A 17,923-nucleotide genomic window follows, 5' to 3' on the forward strand; every position below is an offset into this window, starting at 1 on the left:
AAGGTATAACGGCACCACACTATTTTAGCGTGGAATCTGAGAGTTTACAATAGGCTTTCTCAGTGAGACAGGTGCTCTGAGACATTTAGTGACTTGGCTTCTCTCAAGCAGGTACCAGGCAGTACAGCTGAGCTTCTAACACCTGGCTCTAAATCTTGTGTCCTTCCTCTCACACCTTGGCTGTCCCAAGGTGGAAAACCATGTCATGAATTGCATATTCAGTGTAACAACAAAAATGAAACCAGATGTCTATGGAAAATAATGTGCAAATTTACTGAATTTTTCAATTGATGGCTTGGATATTGTAGCATATTCAAAATGAATAAAAACAGTAATGGTAACTAAATCTGTGGTCATGAAAGTTGCATTGATTCTTTTTTTTATTATTAATATTTTCCTTGTCTGTTTCTTTTCCCCCTATTCTTACTGCCTTTACCTGTAGGTCCATCACCTGGTGTCTGGATTACTCCAAGAGTTTTCTAGGTATCTTTCCTGTTTTCTGTCTTTCCTGCATTATTGCCAAATAACCTCTTCGCATATCTCTCCCATCCGCCATCTTTATCCCCCTTGAAACATTAAGAACTTTCCATTTCAGGATGAAGTCTAAGATTTTTATAGGCATTCAAGGTCTCCTCAAACCGGATACTATCCTCTCTCCGACCTTACCTCTCACCACTATCTAACTCCAAACCAAGAGATCTACTTTTCTAGTCATTATGGAGCCGATTTCGTATCTTTACAGAAATTGACATATCATTCTAGTTAAAAGCAAGTGACTAGGAGGCTTGACTAGAAGCTGCATTTATGTAGCACTTCATGTAAAATGGAGTAAAACTCAACCCTAAAATAACTAGGCATTTTCTCATGGAAATCAGGGGGTGGGGGCGGCAGGGGGATGGTGGTGGTGGCAAACATCCCTAACCATTTCTTGGTGCAAGTTTTTAAAAAATAAGCAAAAAAACAAAATGGAAAATGAATTTATCTCAATCTCCAGTTAATGAATTACAACTACAGAATGGTAATTTTTCCTTGACTTTGTTATTGTTGCTGCTTGACTATGGCAAGTTTTCTGACTGACTTTAAAGACGATGCTCTGTATTACTGCTAATATCTCAGAATGCCATGCCTTAGATTTAACATCTTTATATACTAGGTATAAAACGGAGGCACTGAATTCAATCAGAATAATTAACTGAATAATTTAGAGGGATTTCCTAAGCACACAAAGGAAGATCAAGTGCAGAGAACTGAGTTGGTTCACTCCATACGGGTAGCCCAACTTGATCTTAAAATTTCTGAAATAGCTAGACTGCAAATGGTTGAATGTTAAATTGGTTGACTACCTAAATTCCTAGATATTAAGGAAATTTGAAAGATTTGTCCACCTCCAAAGGAAAATTAAAGCAGTTTTGACAACCATTTGTATCATGATTAACAATTGTGCGGGCCATCATATTAGATATTGTAGATAGTCAGCTTTCTGAGAATCTAAAATCTACTCAGTGAGTTAAGACACATATCAAGAGAGGAAACAAAAAGATGAATTATCAGGGAGGTAGACTTTGATGTCGGAATTGACTTGGGTTCAAATCCCAACATATCACTTACCACAAGGGTGGTTTTAGGCAAGTTGCCTAGTCTCTGGATACTCAGTTTCCTCATCTGTGAAATAGGGCTAACATTACCTACTTTATGGAGTTGTAAATGTTAAGAGGTAATGGAGGTAAAGTGTTTAGCAGAGTCCCAGGCTCATGGTGGAAACTCAGTAAATGGTAGGTAGTATCAATGTTGCTGTTATTCTGGGTGTATATCGTAATACAGGCTGGCATCAATACCAAATGTGCAAAATAGAGAATGATGTCCAAGGGCTGGAGTCTCAGAGGTGAGCTTCATGAAGGAGGTGAACTTGAGCAAATTTGGAAACTTAAATAGGATGTAAAAAATCGGGGAGAAGAAAGAGCATTCCTGAGTGAGAAAACAGTTTAAGGCACTAAAAAGCTCACTTCTAGAGAGTATCAGGAGAACCATGTCACTACTGAGCGTACCCAAACAATTTATGGAGACTTTGACACTTCATCCTCATGATATCCTCGAGTAAAGTGGCTTTACTCTAATTCTTTGATATCAACAATTGAGGCTTTACCAATTTTAACTAAAGTGCCACAGAAATTCAGGATAAAGAGGTCTCCTGGCCTCCCTCTTCCAATCAGATTGCTGTCCAGAAGCCCCTCTTATGTAAACATTCATGGGCTACCACTTGATGTGCACTTCCACACCAGGACATCAAGATAATTAAGGAATTAATGTTAATATTAGGTATGAGGATAATATTGTGGTTATGAAAACAATCCTTGTCTCTTAGAGCTACTTACTGAAATATTTATAAATGACATTAGATAATGAATTTCATCAAGTCATGGTATTGGGGGAGTGGGTAGGGATATAGATGAAACAAGATTGGATATAAGCTGGTAATTGTTAAAGGAAGGTAATGGGTACATGGTAGTTCATTATACTATTCTTTTTATTTATTTTTTTATGTGTATTAATTTTTCCATAATAATAGAAAGCAGAAAACAAAAAAGCCTGGAAATCTATATTTACACCTACCATGTTCATTATTAGTTACATATTACATGTTTAGAAGCATACATGCACCTTCATTTACATACATTCATGTACGTAGAATAGGTATGATTTCTCTTTACAAGGTTAGAAAGGTGTCAACAGTATCCTTTACTGGGATTGGAAGGTGTCATGGATTGAATTATGTCCCCTAAAAAATGTGTGTATCAACTTGGTTAGGCTATGATTCCCAGTATTCTGTGGTTGTCCTCCATTTTGTTAATTGTAATTTTATGTTAAAAGGATTAGGGTGAGATTGTAACACCACCCTTACCCAGGTCAGATCCATGATCCAATGTAAAGGGAGTTTCCCTGGGCTGTGGCCTGCACTAGTTTTCTCTCTCAAGAGAAAAAAAGGAAAGGGAAACAAGCAGAAAGTTGGGGACCCCAAGCAGCACCAGGAGCAGAGCGCGTCCTTTGGACTCAAGCTCCCTGCGCCTGAGAAGCTCCTTGACCAGGGGAAGATTGAGGACAAGGACCTTCCTCCAGAGCTGACAGAGAGAGAAAGCCTTCCCCTGGAGCTGATGCCCTGAATTTGGACTTGTAACCTACTATACTGTGGGAAAATAAATTTCTCTTTGTTAAAGCCATCCATTTGTGGTATTTCTGTTACAGCAGCACTAGATGACTAAGAAGGCGAAACAGTTTTTCTTTGTTCCTATTCCATCCTGTCCAGACAAATTTGATTCTATTTCTTTCTCGGTAACCTATGGAATGCCATACACACCAAGAGAAGTTAGACCAATAGAGGAGCTTCCTAAGCACACCAAAGAAGATCACATGTAGAGAACTGGGCTGGTTCATTACATATAGGTAACCTTCCTTGACCTTAAAATTTCTGAAATAACTAGACTGCAAATGGTTGAATGCTAAGTACTGCAGTCTATCACCAAAAATTCAACATAATTGAAAATAAATAGCTGCTAAAGTGTCTTTTTTTTTTTTTAAAAGTGTCTTCACATTAAACCACATTCAATTATCATTCTGCACTTGCACTGGCTAAGCGTATGTAGATTTTAAAGTATTTTCTTGGTACATTTGGTCCTCTTTAAAAGTTGCCTTGAAAAGTAACAATGAAACATCACATGGAAATTTGGAATGATGAATACCAACTTAAAAATAATATGCTTTCTGAAGACTAGTAGAAGGAATATTGGAACTGGAGCCAGAAAACCAAGGTTCAAATTCTGGCTCTATCATATATTAGCTTTGTGGATTTCTGTAAATTATTAGTTAATTCTTCTGAAGATGAATCTCCTCATAACCTAAAAGTAGTAATAGTAAGCTTACTGCACACTTACTGTGTGACAAAAATTTTACATATTAGCCAATTAAAACATTATAACAATCTTAGGAAGAAGGCATTATTATCATCCCCATTTTATAGATTATGAAACAGGCCTCCAAAAAAAACCAAATCCAATGCCATTGAGTCAATTCTGACTCATAGTGATCCTGTAGGACAGAGTAGAACTTTCCCATAGGAGTTCCAAGGCTGTAATCTTTATGGAAGCAGATTGCCCCATCTTTCTGCAACAAAGCAGCAGGTGGACTTGAACTGCTGATCTTTGAATTAACAGCCTAGCACTTAACCATTGCACCACCAGGGCTCCTTTGAAATAGACCTCCAAACCCACTGCCATCCAGTCGATTCCCACTTATAGCGACCCTATAGGACAGAGTAGAACTGCCCTGTAGAGTTTCCAAGGAGCACCTGGTGGAACCTACTTCTTATTGCTAGGCAAAAAAGTGGCCCCCAAAGTTCTAAAGGAAAACTCTAAAGTAGAAGTTACAAATTCAAATGTCTTCAGGATGCATTAGGGTAAGAAAATAAATGAACTAGCTCAGGGGGATTCCAAGAAATTGGTGCCTAAAGAAGAAGCTACAACACAGCTTCAGAGAGTTCTAGGCACACAGGCCCAGTTTTTCCAAACTTCTGATGTTTCAAGAGAATCCACACATCTAGGTTTTTATGTGAAATTTCTGTTTTTAATGCTGGTGAATAATTTTAGTTTTTCACAAACATGACATGAGCCAAACAAAATATATCCATTATTTACACACCTACACATCCCCATGTGCTACCATTTTGCAATCTCTGCTCTAGACTCTGAGGACATAGGCTTACAGAAGTGTCAGTTCTTCAGTATTTGGTATCTTCCTTCTATGATTTCTGGTGAATTCACAACTAAGTAATTGGCTTTCAAAGGATATTCTTGTTGCATTGACCATTTAATGACCAAATAAACCATACAACTGCCAGATGTCTTCTCCTCTAAGGTTAGAAAGCCAAGCATGCATGAGGACAGACTAGGCTCTTATTCAGGAAAGAAGTGGTAAAGCTCTGTTGCTACCTTCATCATGACTATCTCTCACCCCTCTGTAAGACTGCAAGGGCAAGGCCATGTCTTGTTCATCATCTTTATAAGCTCACCCATCACTGAAAGGCATATTTCCCTGCAGTATCCATGCTCGGTAAATGTTTGCTGAATTGAACTTAAATCCAAATATGTTCTTTGATTTTGGTTTTAAATCTGGTGTGAGAACTGATGTTGGACTATTTCCATTTAATTTTTTTTTTTTTAAATCTTTAAGGTCATGTCTACATTACACTGAAATAACTAGCTATTTTAGTCAATTTATTGGAAAATAAAAGCCAGACAAATCAGACTTGGAATTATACAGAGATAATCATGCCTTGCTCTCATTCTATTTTATTCTAGACCAATAAGACAGGCAAAATGGAATCAGGAAAGCACAGCACATTTGAGTATTTTTTTTAATTTGAAGTTCTGTTCCATACTTAATATGACATGACTAGTTGGCCTTGCTTTAATAACAAAATATGATTTATAGAGCTCATTTCTTTAGCATAGCAATTAATATATAGGAATACTAGTACTTTCTCCTAGCTAAATGAAAACTTCACATATATCCTTAAAACATAGAAAGCACTACTAATAATAAATAAATAACTACCAGCTGCCCAAAAAATCCTCCCTGAGACAATTTTTAAAATATCCTAAGACATAAATATTTTTATTTAAAAAAAATATATAGAAAATCCTAGGAAAGATTATACCATCATACAAATCAGTGTGAGAAAATAATAACTACACAAAGACCACCTGCAAATTTCATTCTTCACATTCATTATGAAGCTCATAAAATTTATGGTGAAAAGTATCTGTAAAAAGTACCTCCTTAAGAAAATTATGAAAACCCTGATTCTAACACATGGTGGATGCTGATGAAGTCTTGTTTTACTCAATATAATCAATAAAATGCAAATATTGTACTTGAAACACCTATTTGCATAATTTAACTCAAAACCCATTCTAACAAGTAACACCCACAATGAGTCCTTTCCTTCAAATCATTTTCCAAAAAGTAAATCCTCTTGATTAAACAAATGCATTCTGGCCTCTTAAGATCTTTATCTCTTCTCCTACAAGCTTCTGAAACTCATCTATTTTTGCAAATCACTCTATCCTTTCAACACACACATTAGTTGGTCAAGCACCTTATCAAATGCAATTAGCACATCTGGAAGTTCTATGTTAAACAATCGCTGTTTTAGCAATATGAGTGTTAACAGAAGTATCCTTAAATAACCAACAACTTTGTGATGAAAAACGAAGCTGCTTAAACATCTGTAAAATGTTTTAAATATGTGATTGATTTCAGTCTCTCTTGATTCCCTATAAAAACACAACAAATATCTTACCAAATGGTTTCCTGACTCTGCTTTAACTGCCCTGTGAACTGAAAGTTCTCGCACCTCTTTACAAATCTGTAGCTGAAGAAGTGATCTTTGTACAGGTTGAAATGTGAGAGACTGGTAAGGACAACTCATTTCTAAATTTAACTTGCAGAATTTTCCCTGAAATTGGAATTTCTGGATTCAAGTAAGTCTTCACTATTGCAGCACATGACAATAATTTTAAAAGACTCATGAAATCATAAAACATCAAAATTGTTAGAGGATTTACAGTACAGCTGAGGGTGGATGTGAGTATTAAAAATGATCTAAGTGTTTGGCACTTGGTAGGAACTTGGACCTGAATGACCAAGCCTAACACTTGTTTTTCAGGTAAGAAAACTGAAGCCACAAAGACAAATTCTTATCAGAGTGTAAGGAAAATGATTGACTTGAGGTATAGAGAAACCAACAGATGTTCTTGGATATTAAGCTGCTTTAGTTACTCATTGATACAAAATCATTTTCATACCCTCACTTGAGGGAAGTTTTCTAATTCCCTGCTCTGAATGGCTCTATTTTACCCCTGAGGATTTCCACAATAAAGCAAAGTAGAGGGAATGCATATCCCTAACCCTCACACTTGCATTATTTATTCCAAAAACATTTCCTTATAGTTATGGTAGGGTTTGGCAATTTAGTGTGATGGAAGCTCAAACCATATCACTGTGACAAATTCCCTCCACATCCCAGAGTAGCTCTCCTTTGCTGCACTCTGAAGTGGCTAGTCTTCTGTTTTCAGCACTAAGGCCATTTATGAAAGTGAACCAAGTCACTTCTGGCCACATCTAAGCAAATTAGAAATCTTTGTCAGTATTCATCTTCATGGGTATTTTTACCTTTAATTTTTGTATGCCTGGAACTCAAATGAAACACCAGCTTGAAAAGGCAGGGCCCAGCCTCCAGTGGCTTGGGCGTCCAGACTGCACTTGCCACCCTTTACCTGTTTGCAAGACCACAGTTCTCTCTTCTCCATCCTGAGACATAATCGTGAAGTTATAGGTGGTTCCCGCTTGTAAATCCTTGGAGTTCCATTCATAGGTGGTGGTGTTTATCTGCACGGGGTTGCGCGACTCGGTGTCATTGCTACAGGTGAGGCTAAAGTTACAGGGTGACCCCAAAGTTCTCCACCGGAGAAACACGGACCGGCTGGAGACCCTGGACTCCGTCAGGCTGATGTTGCATCTCACTGGCTCCACCAGTCCAGTCTGCAAAGGAACCAGAGACAGCAGCTGAAGCTTGCAGTCCGGTCTGCTCAGGGATGTGTCCACTGCAAGCTTCACGAGCTTGCCCCCAGTCTCAGGCCATCCCTTTACTCTCCAGCCAGAGAAAAGGCTGGCGCCTGCGGGGGGAACCAGGTTGCAACTTTCTCCCCAGCTGCTTTCCCTCGGGAGCAGCTGGAGGGAGATGTGGCTTTTTGGCTTTGACAGCAGGATGAGGTGTTAGTCTGGCTGGGGCGCAGAGGAGGATCGTTCTCAAGGAAGAGAAGAAAATTTTACCATCTCACTCACTAAAACACAACCGGGGAGACAGGAAAGTGGAGAGGGAATTTGGTTCTCCGCAAAGAGGTGATGCATCAGCCCCTGACCCCTTCTCGGGCACTCACCTGCAGCAGGCTCAGTGCAATCCACAAGGCCAACTCGGCTCCATGGCTCAGCATTGCGCTCAGTGGTTAAGACCCAGGTTAAACAGGAGTTCGGACGCGGGGCAGCCTTGAGGGCGGGTGCAGGGTGACGGGGAAGCAAGGCTTGCGGGCGTGCAGGGAGCAGCCCCGGGCGGGTTACGGGGCCACTTGTTGCGCGCGCTCAGCGCGCCCCGCGGGCGCAGCGCGCTTCCCTCGGGGCTGGCGACGCGCGGGGGCCGCCGCAGCCGCAGCTGCTGCTGCTGCTGCCGCCCGGGGCGGGCTGAGGACGCGAGAGGTGGCGGGGGCAGGCAGCGCGCCGCCCTTCCCACGCTGCCATTCTGACCCGAGCTGCCTCGCCCCGAGCCCCGTCCACGGACTTCCGCAATCAAAAGGCAATTTCCTTGTCTCCCAGCAAAGGAACAATGCACTGGGGAGGGAGCCCTGAGGAGCCAACGCCTCAGGCTGCCAAAGGGGCCCGAGTCAGGCCAAGCTGTCCCCACTGCTCCGCGCCACCGCCTCTCGGGCAAGGGTCCCGGCCTGGCCCGAGGTGATCTACCTCCTCCCGGACTTTCACTTTTCCCCACTCTGTGGTCCTCGATTCAGTCCTCTAAGCCACAAAGTACTAGCTCCCTCTCACTTTCCAGGCCCCCTCCCTCACCCCCTTCCTCCCTCCACACCCAGCGCCTCCCCCTCCCAATCTTCCTTCCTATCTTCCTCATCTGCTTTCTCCAGGGCCTCTTTTCCCAGGATTAAACTTGACCACAGCAGATTTCCCTAGGTCGCTACACTCTTTCCTGAAACCTTTTATTAGAGTGCTTTTGCCCTTCTCACCTCAAAGCATTTATTTGTCTCAACGGGCATCCCCTGATAACAGCAAGGGAAAAAGACCCCAAAATGATCCCATACCTGGTCAACTTGACTTTCACTCTTTTCTGCCATTCACTAGGTTGGTGTCTTTCTCAAATGGTGCTAACTAATAACGAATATAATTACCACCAATTGTTCACCCATAAGCAAAGCAGCTTCATCACTGACCATCCAGTAGTTAAAGCCATTCCATCCACAATTGTCCAACCAATTAAACAGAACAAAACAACATAAACTCTCATTTGTGGAAAATACTATTGTGAAGGCTCAAAAAACAAAACCCATTGCCCATGCCAACTCATAGCAGCCCAATAGGACACAGTAGAACTGCACCATAGGGTTTTGAAAGAGCAGCTGGTGTATTTGAACTTCCAGCCTTGTGATTAGCAGCAGAGCTCTTAACCACTGCACCAGCAGGGCTCCTCCCCACAAACCTGCAAAGAAACTGCACTTATCAGTCTCCAGCACTAATTTTATGCTTTTACTCAGTCTCCAGCACTAATTTTATGCTTTTACTCAGTCTCCAGCACTAACTTTATGCTTTTTAGTAACTTTCTCAGTACCTGGGTGATTACATATCTGAAAATGGATTTCTCAATAGCTCCCAATAATTGAAGAGCAAAACATTTTTATTGCTTTTCTTTAAGTGTCATCCTTAACCACTGCCAAAAGAGGGGAGCTGAATATCATTCCACATTTTAATTTCCAAAACAAAATACTCTAGAGCTAAATCGATAGAAAGGATGACATATTCCCTTCTTTTTCAAATAGGTTATACACAGAGTCAGATTTATTGCCACTATACCAGGGTATCTACTCTGAGGAAAAGCAGAAAAAAAAGAAGAAAAAGTGAAAATTATTTTGATTCTTTTAGAAAACATGGGGTTAAAAAAAAATCTATTAATGAGAAAATGAAGTGTCTACCCCTTCCAAGATTCTATAATTTCTGCCAGACCAGAGATTTCAAGTTAGCAGACACTCAAAGAACATTGAGATTTTCTAGAAAAGCAGAAATCTCTGCTCAGGTCACTAGTTTTACTAAAGAGCTTTTCCTCTTTATATTTTGTGTCCCCCTCCCCAGCCCCGAAGTTCAATGGCTTTGCACAGCCTTGTATGCATTTCAGCATCATTAGAGACAGCCTCTTCCCCTCCTTTACATAGTGCAAGTCTTATTACAGGCTTCTGTTGCCTTCAACTTTTACGGGAGTCTTTTTTTCAACCCTACTACTTCTCAAATGGAATCCCTGGTGGCGTAGTGGTTAAGAGCTAAGGCTGCTAACCAAAAGGATGGCAGTTTGAATCCACCAGCCACTCCTTGGCAACCCTATGGGCCACTGGGGAGTTTTAATCTGTCCTATAGGGTTGCTATGAGTTGGAATTGACTTGACCCAAAGGGTTTGGTTTACTTCTCAAAAAAAAAAAATTTTTTTTTTTACTTCTCAAACACCCCTTTTTTTGCCATATTCTTGCCAGTGTGGTTTCCTCATCTGTAAAACTGGAACAATACCTGCTCTGAATACACAGCTATAAGGTTACTTATGTTAAAACACCTTTGCAAACATTAACGTGCTGTGCTAACAAGTGTTAGTTTGCCTAATAATACATATGTGCCTCTAAATCTCGGGTTTTTTTTTCTCTCTCTTTTAAATTTATTCATCACATAGATGGATCACTTACCTAACTTATGCTGCTCAGCCATCTGTGTCCATCCTTCTTTTTGCTCTTTCCTTTGGGGTTTTAAAATTTCCTCACAGATTGTCCTTCAGATTTGAAATCTTTCCACCAAAATATATTAATACCCTTCTGTCCTTTGCAGAAATCTTCAATAAATCCTATCTCCTCCAAGCTTTTCCAAGCATCTTTTTTTTTTTAAATACCACTTGCCACCCACCAACATACTGTACCCTATCAGTTAATAATTTTAGAATTAGATTTTATTTCCAACATACTGTCTAACCAACCCTCCTTACAATGCAGGTAAAAGCACCAAAAAGGTAAAACTCGAAGAAGACCAATCAAACAGGGCAATAACCAAATATCTTTACAACAACACAGTTTCGATACTTCCAATTTCTGTGGTATTAACAGTGATCCACTAATAATGCCCTTGGAAACAGGAATTAGAAAAAGAAGTAATTTCCTTAAATATGATGATTTTATTTTTGCTCTGTCAAAGAGGGACACATATATTTAGAATGATGTGTCTTTATTTTAATATCCTCAACATGTATAAAAAGAATCATGGCAACACGTGAAGGAAAGGACCAGAAGTAGACTTCCAAAGTACATAACTGCCAATTCTTATTTTGGAGACTCTTCAGGTTCAGAGCATTGCTGTCAAATAATTAGGACTTCCTAATTAACAGCAACGACAACAACTAACAAAGAGCCCATAAGGAGCCCTGGTAGTACACTGGTTAAATGCTCAGCTGCTAACAAAAAGGTAGGCGGTTGAACCCCACCAGCAGCTCTGTGGGAGAAAGATGTGGCAGTCTGCTTCCGTAAAGATTGGAAACCCTGTGGGACAGTCTTACTCTGTCCTGTGGGGTCACTATGAGTCGGCACTGACTTGACGGCAACAGGTTTGGTTTGGGTTTTTACAAAATAAGGAAGGAAATTTTCAACTCAGGCTTTTACTGATTACAGTTTTCCTTTTTAAAAGCACAGACATTAATATGAGTAATCAGAATTGTAATAGTTTCAAGGAAGTATGGGACTGGAAAAAGCTGCCAGATACTATCTTTTCTACTAAGAGTTTATTTGAAACTACTGTAAAAAATATAAATAAATTGATTCATTTTCTCTTTGTTCTCATCTTTGTTTGGAATTCCTCAACTTCTTTTGAACCTATTTATCCTGCATAATGACACTGCATTTGTTTTAGAAGTTGCTGCATTCCAGGAATTAGAGACCAGCCACTCTGTGATGTTTAAAGGGACAACCTTTTCTCTTTTCCATTACAAAACCTTTCCCAGACTACATGGGAAGGGTGGGGCTGCATTTGATTAGACTTAAGTCAAGCCTAAACAAAAGGAGCTGTCTTTAAAAATAGTAACTAGGTAATAATTATACAACGTAATTATTAATTCATGGCTAAAAGCATGGATCTTTTTATTTTATGGACATGATGCAGAATGATACAGGTCACCAGGGGTCTAGGACCACACTTTTAAGAACTGCTACTGTAGATTTTTTCTTTTTTTTTTGAGCTGGGTTGGGAACAGCTTGGTGGGGTGTTGGGTGGATGAGAGGAGGGCAGGTGACTGGGTCCAGGTGCTTGGTCAATCTAAATTTCTCACCCATGACCTAAAAGGCCCTCCATGATCTGCCTCTGTCTCTCTCTCAATTGCCTCCTATGTTCCAGTTGCCTGGATCTGACAATACATTCACTCATTTGTTCATTCATTGAGCACTTACTGTGTGCCAGGCACTGGTCTAGGTTTTGAGGACACCCCCATGGAGCTGACATTTTCCTGCCCCGGTACCTTTATGCCTGATATTTTCTCTTCTTGGACCACTCTTTTTCAGATTCTCTGCTTCACTATTTTCCTTTCATTCTTTACCCATTGCTGTTGAGTCGATTATGATTAGTAGTAGCCCTATAGGACAGAGCAGAACTGCCCTATAGGGTTTCTAAGGAGTCTGGTAGATTCAAGCTGCAACCTTTTGGTGAGCCGCTGTAGCTCTTAACCACTACACCACCAGGGTTTTTGTTTCGTTCTTTAGGTCTCAGTTTAAACATACCCTCATGGGGGGCAGGTCCCTTTTGACCTTACAGGGTAGAACAATGTCTCTATTGTTTTCCATCACAGCAGATCCATTTGTTTAATTCAGATCATTGGTTACATTTGGTAATTATCTAATTATTTGCATATTCATGCCCTGTTATCTGCCTTGCCCATAATATAGGAAATTCCATCAGGGCGGAGTCATTGTCTTGCTCTTCTTACAGAGGTAGTGCCTCAACAGATACATGTTGAATAAATGAGTGAATGAATGAATGAATCTTTGTAGCTGTTTAGTAAATAGTAAGTGAATAAATACACTTTAAACAAAAGTCCTTCTAAACAGGGTCCTGTTGGATGTCTAAAATACCACCCTGGAAGGGAAGGAGGAAAAGAGGAGAAGAAAAAGAAGGAAGGGTAAAGGAATAAAGAATGAGAATGAGAAGAAGGTGGAGGAGGAGGAGAAGGAGAAGAAGAGATTGATTTTTGAGGGGAAAGAGAAAGAGGTGGGAAAAGATAAGCGTGTGAGGAAAAATGAAAGTAGGAAAAGGAGAAAGGGGACAGAGATAGCAGCCTTTAAATCCACTGCCATCAAGTCTATTCCAACTCGTAGCGACCCTATAGGACTGAGTAGAATTGCCCCATAGGGTTTCCAGGGCTATAAATCTTTACAGAAGCAGACTGCTGCATTATTCTCTTACGGAGCAGCTGGTGTGTTCCAGCCGCCAACATTTGGGTTAGCAACCAAGAGCTTTAACCACTGCACCACCAGGGTTTCTAGCATCCATTAGTAGTTCTGAAAAAGAAGCATTGGCATCATCTGAGAACTTTCTAGAAATGCAAATTCTAGGGCCCCCCTCACAGACCTAAAGAGTCAGAAATGTTGGAGATAGAGAGCCCAATAATCTGTGTTTTAACAAGAGCCCCTGCTCTAGCTGGTGAGAAAGAACTATTCAAATTCCAAACAAAAGCGTCAGATTGTCAATCCTGCTACCCTAAACCCTGCACCAGATATCATTTTCTAGGTATCTGGAGAGCTAATGATATCTTGTTCTTTTCTCTTAAATTTTGCTGAGCTCTTGGGTTACAAGAAGCTACACAGGTGATTTAGATGGTCTTGAGCAATTTTAGAATGAATTAAATATGTAACTTGGTGACATTTATAATGTATAACATGCATAATTTGATATTTATAACTTCTCAGTAAAAATAAAGTAGGTATGCTAAAAGAAAACAGATCAACACACAACAAACTTAATAACTGTTAGAGGAAAGCCCAGTTCTGGTGCCTTTTCTGACAAAGCACTTTTGTTGTGTGAATCTCACTCAAGGCTGTTCCCCAGATATTTTTAAAGAGAAGAAAGCATAGCAATTGGGGGTGTGTGTCAATTAAAAACAACTACAACCTGCCAAATCCTTTTCCAAATTTTGATTTGGAAACTGATTCAATAGTAAGTTATGGCAAAAATGAGAACAACTTTAACCTGCACAGGTGCCAGGCATATAAAAAGAGGTGCTTTATGAATTAAAGAAAAATAATATTGGTAAGCAGCTGTTTTTTTTTTTTTTTTTTTTTTAAAAGACTGTGATTATACTGTTTGGTGTTTAGAGATACAGCTTGGGTTACTTCTATTTCAAGAATCTCTTGTTAACCTTCATAGGTCACAGGTCCCCAGGAAAATGGAAATAATAAAAGTGTCTGGAGGGCGATTACTAGGATTAAGTGAGATCCTGCATGTAATATGCATAGCACAGTTCCTGGTTAAAGGGCCCAATAAATGTTAGGTACTTTGATTATTAATATACTAATAACATTATATGAATAACAATGAAATAAGCTGACAATACTGAGCACCCCCAGTAACACTAGAGAATGACAAAGTCCACAGATGGGAATGTCTTCCTGAGGACATCCAAAGGACAATGAATTATCATTGCTTTCAATCTCATACCCAGGAGAAACTCTTTAGTAGATTAGCACAAAAGACGTTTAACTGCTATTCAGTCTGTTGGCCATGCCAAGATTTTTTTAAAAATCCTGCAAGGGAGGGGTGGAAGTGCCGGATATGTCTCTAACAGCAGGCTCCGTGGCTCTCTCAGACACTTCTCTAAGGTTTCCTGGTGGGGTTTTTTTTTTTTTTCCCCATATCAATTTCTCACCCTCTTACCCACCCCCACCTTTTTTTTTTTTTTTTTTTTAATCTGCAGGAAATGGGCTTGGCATAGCTAAAGACAGCAGAATGGCTTACAACCAGATGTGACTGTAAACGAATCACTTTTTCAACCTGAATCACTTCTGCTGCCCCTTCATTCTCATCTTTCAGTCCCTACCACCCTACCTTCCAAATGGGTCTACTTGAAGATAAATTAAATTGTGGAATTAATGCTTAAGCATTATGGTTTCAGGAGCAAGGTCATGATTTTCAGGAACATTTATTCACCAAACCCTAGGATAGTAAATAAACAAAACATGGCTTAAGATAACATTGGCTTTAGGGAAAAGGAATAGGAAAACAAATAACCAAACATCTATTTCATCTCCCATAGAAAGTGAGATTGAAGGGTAAATGCTATCTTCTTTTTATTCTGTATATCACTTTGCTAAAGCATTTTCCATGAGCTCTCTGGACAATGCACAGAAGGCTCGTTTACTATTTGGCCAGCATGTGTGCTTCTTCTGGTTTTTAAAGAGTAATCTTTACATTGTTAAAAACAAAAGTTGGTGGAAGGAGGGAGCAGGCTGACTCATCAGGGGTAGAGTAAGTGGGAGTATGTAGTAAGGTGTATATAAATTTATATGTGAGAGACTGACTTGATTTGTAATCTTTCACTTAAAAAAATTAATTAAAAAAAAAATCTAGGCTGACCTCCCAGTTTTAGACATTCTTTTGTACTTTTTTTAAAAAAATGTACTTTTTAAATACCATCCCTGAGGCTAGTCACTATTTGCATGGATTAATAAAAATCTAATGTAATAAACAAGCCAATTAAAATTAAAAAAAAAAAGCTATCACAAGGTTAAAAAAAAAGTTGGAATAAGTAGGTAATTTTGAGAAAATCAGAAGGTTTTACATGTAAAAAATCTGGATTTTTTACTTTTAAATACAGAAAGGTGGTGCCACCCTGGGTATACATTCTGACAGCCTATCGGTCAGATCTAATTCAATACAGCCCCTCACTTCACCCTTCTCTGCTGGATGAGGCAGACACATGACATCTCAGAGATCCTGCGTGTTGGAGCTCACAGTGATCAAAGCTGAAGGTCAAAGGATCTTGTCATGTTTTCAAAAATTTAATGATGCAACCATTGGCTAGATGATAGACTACTTGAAGGAAGCAGTTATGCCTCTTCCTAATCTCTCCCATATCCCCAGGTTGTGGAGCTCAATGTCTATTTATATATTGATGGTGTTATGGACTGAAATATATCCCCCCAAAATATGTGTTGTAAATCCTAACATCCTTGCCTGTGGTTATAATTTCACCTGGGAATGGGTTGTCTTCGTCATGTTAACGAAGCAGGATTAGTGTAAGATGTATTTTGAATCAATAAGTTTGGTATATTAAAGAGATTAAACAAGACAGCAGAGCAGAGACAGAGGAAGAGAGGTGCCAAGCACTTGACGATTGACAAAGAGCAGAGAAGTTCAGCAGAGACGAGGACCTTCCTTCAGAGCCAGCAGAGAGAGAAAGCCTTCCCTTAGAGCCAGCACCCTGAATTTGGACTTCTAGCCTTCTAAACTGTGAGAAAATAAATTTCTGTTTGTTAAAGACACCCACTGGTGGTATTTTGGTTATAGCAGCACTAGATAACTAAGAGCTCTGGTAGTGCAGTGGTTAAGAGCTCAGGTTTCTAACCAAAAGTTTCAAATTTACTAGAAACTCCCTCAAAACTCTATGTGGCAGTTCTACTCTGTCCCGTAGGGTCGCTATGAGTCAGAGTCGACTCAGTGGCACACAACAACAACCGATAACTAAGACACGATTTGGTGCTGCAAGAATGGGGTGCTGCTCTAACAAAAAAAAAAAAAAAAATTTTTTTATTTTTTAATTAAAAAAAATTTTTTTTTAATTTTTTAATTAAAAAAAAATTTTTTTTTATTTTTTAATTAAAAAAATTTTTTTTTTAATTTTTTAATTAAAAAAAAATTTTTTTTTTTTGTTAGAGCAGCACCCCATTCTTGCAGCACCAAATCGTGTCTCAGTTATCGGTTGTTGTTGTGTGCCACTGAGTCGATTCTGACTCATAGCGACCCTACGGGACAGAGTACAGATACCTAAAATGTAGAAGTGGTTTTGGAATCGGGTAATGGGTAGAGGCTGGAATAGTTTTAAGGTGCCTAATGGTAAAATCCTAGACTGCCTTGAAGAGTAAATCCTAGACTGCCTTGAAGAGATTATTGGTGGAATTATGGACATCAAAGGCAATTCTGCTGAGGGCTCAGGAGGAAGTTAGGAGAGCTACAGAGAAAGTCTCGTGTTTTAGAGAATACATATGGTGCCAGCAATAGAATGTAGCCAGAAATGTGGATGTTAAATGTGCTTCTGGTGAGGCTTTAAAAGAAAACAGTGAACATGTGATTGGACAATGGAGGAAGGGCAATGCTTTTTATGCAGTGACAAAGAACTTGTCTGAATTATGTTCAAATGTTTTATGAAAAGTAGAACTTGTAAGCAATGAACTTGGATATCTGGCTGAGATTTCTAAGCAATATTTTAAAGTGGCAATGTGGTTTCCCCTTGCTGCTTATAGTAAAATGCCAGGGGAAAGAGATGGACTTAAAAACAGACCATGCAAGTAAAAACAGAACTTAAAGATTTGGAAAATTCTGGTGTACAAACTAAAGACACATGTCCTAGAATGTTCACCAAGGACGTGGCTACACAATCTTTTATTAAAGCGATAAAGCCTGTGACTAACGGCTCTAACTGACTACTACAGCAGAAAACCCACCAGCTTGGACAGAAGGGGACAGAGAAACTTGAAGGAAAGAATGCTGCCTGCATCTTGGAGTTCTACAAGCAGGAAACAAGCCAAAGGAGCTGCATCTGTTGTCCTCCAAGAATAGAGAACGACAATTCCTGTAGCATCTTGAAGATCAGCAGAACTGTTGGAAGAGCACGGGAAGCAGGGCCTTCCCAGTTTCAAAGGGTGGGCCCACCATCTTCTGGATCTCAAAGGGTGGGGTCACAGCTTCCTATGTTTCAAAAAGTTGAATCTTTGCCAACTTGGTTCTGGGCTGTGGGGCTGCTGTTTATGCATACCAGGGAGATGGGGCCGCTGCCTAAAGCTGAGGGAGTGGGGCTGCCATGCTCAAGGGG

At 39.7% G+C, this 17,923-nt stretch overlaps 1 protein-coding gene across 4 annotated transcripts in view; it reads right to left on the reverse strand.

Moving 5' to 3' along the window:
- Positions 1-17,923, reverse strand: part of PTPRB (protein tyrosine phosphatase receptor type B) — a 139,129-nt gene that overhangs the window by 93,435 nt on the left and 27,771 nt on the right. For 3 of the 4 annotated variants that reach the window (XM_049883886.1, XM_049883885.1, XM_049883888.1), the window contains exon 4: positions 7,329-7,593. In XM_049883886.1, the coding sequence (XP_049739843.1) occupies positions 7,329-7,593 (265 nt within the window). Of the gene's footprint in view, positions 1-7,328; positions 7,594-7,991; positions 8,266-17,923 lie in introns of those variants that run through there. The other variant, XM_049883887.1, reaches the window with a different exon arrangement.

This window comes from Elephas maximus, chromosome 4, assembly GCF_024166365.1.
Source record: "Elephas maximus indicus isolate mEleMax1 chromosome 4, mEleMax1 primary haplotype, whole genome shotgun sequence".
Lineage (NCBI taxonomy): Eukaryota > Metazoa > Chordata > Mammalia > Proboscidea > Elephantidae > Elephas > Elephas maximus.